The sequence below is a fragment of the Myotis myotis genome, unplaced genomic scaffold, assembly GCF_014108235.1.
Source record: "Myotis myotis isolate mMyoMyo1 unplaced genomic scaffold, mMyoMyo1.p scaffold_m19_p_1, whole genome shotgun sequence".
Lineage (NCBI taxonomy): Eukaryota > Metazoa > Chordata > Mammalia > Chiroptera > Vespertilionidae > Myotis > Myotis myotis.
Window position 1 is genome coordinate 78,171,762 of NW_023416313.1, and position 1,352 is coordinate 78,173,113.

The 1,352-nt window shown below is 47.1% G+C and overlaps 1 protein-coding gene across 1 annotated transcript; it reads right to left on the reverse strand.

The window, feature by feature from the left end:
• Positions 1–248: 248 nt before the first annotated feature.
• On the reverse strand, positions 249–755 carry UCN3 (urocortin 3). Its single transcript, XM_036310003.1, has one exon. The coding sequence runs from the start codon at positions 753–755 to the stop codon at positions 249–251; it is 507 nt and encodes a 168-aa protein (XP_036165896.1).
• Positions 756–1,352: the final 597 nt, after the last annotated feature.

Consider the following 1,352-nt stretch of genomic DNA (forward strand, 5'->3'; position numbering starts at 1 on the left):
AAAGTGACACAGAACATAGGGAGAGGCCTTAATAGCTTCATATTTGTGAAGTTGGGACAATTCTGCATGCCTGTGTATTGTATAGAGAAAGCTGGGCTGGAGCTAGGAAAGGATCAGAGGGGTTGAGCAGTGAGGCGGCCTGTAAAACTGGACTGCCCACAAAATAAAAACCAGTTGGGTGGGCAACTTCTTACCCTCCACCTGACCTCCATCCTTGTCCTTAATGGGCTGCCTTGCTGTCCTCAATTCTACTTCTTTCGTCCAATCTGTGCCATCAGATGGGCATTGGCAGCTGCCTTGGCTCTCAAGTTCTTGGCCTTGGCAATGTTTAAGAGGACATTCATGACATTAGTGGGGACATCAAGGGATAGAGTGAACTTGGTGTGCCGGTCACTCTTGGCCTTGTTCTGGTACAGCTTCCCTTTGAGCTGTGCTTGGGATAAGTACTTGTACCGAGAGCTCCCAGCTCCACCACTGCCCCTAGGAGCCGAGAAGGCCCTTTTCTTCTTGTCTTCTCCCTCCTCATCCTTTTCTTTGTCCTCATCTGAGGATGGGTCCTGGCTGGGTAGGTAGGGGAAGCCTCTCTTGCTCAGCAGGGGTATATCCTCCAGCTGGTTCTTCTTGGCCTCAGACAGGGCCATGTTGATACAGCAGAAGATGGACTCGGCTTTGGAGAACTTATGGGACAGACTCATCCTGGGGGCCCCTTGGAGCAGCAGCAGCAGCAGCAGCAGGAAGTGGGCTGGCACAAGCATCTCTCCCTGTGGTAGAAATGAGGGAAATGGGAAGGGGCGTGAGAGGGGCTCAAGACTCAGAAGGACATGGGGTTTTGTCCACGCCTTGCTTACTAAAATGGTTCTCTCCACCCACAGCAGCACCTGGACATTTATTAGAAATGTAAATAATTCTCAGGGGACTGAGTTGCAGATGTCATATTCTCTCTCTCTCTCTCTCTCTCTCTCTCTCTCTCTCTCTCTCTCTCTCTCTCTCTCTTGTTTGCAGGGTAAAGGAAAACAAACTCTCCACACAGAAAAGTCATCATCATCATTTGCTTCCCTACTGACGTCTAATTCCTAAGCAAGTTTCTCCTCTTCTATTCTTTGGGTGCTTTTGCCACCATCTCTAGTGAAACACCACAAACATTTATATTTCTCTGCTACCTGCTATGAAAACAAGCAAGACTTATCTACTTAGATTTAAAGTAGAGGGGTAAAACTCTACATCTATATTTTTCTTGTTTGTATATCTGAAACTCAACCATTCTTTAAGGTTGTTACAGCAGTACCTTCTCTGGGTGATTTAAAGATACACACTTAATTTTGAAATCTGTGACAGAGTCCAGTCCTAGGAAC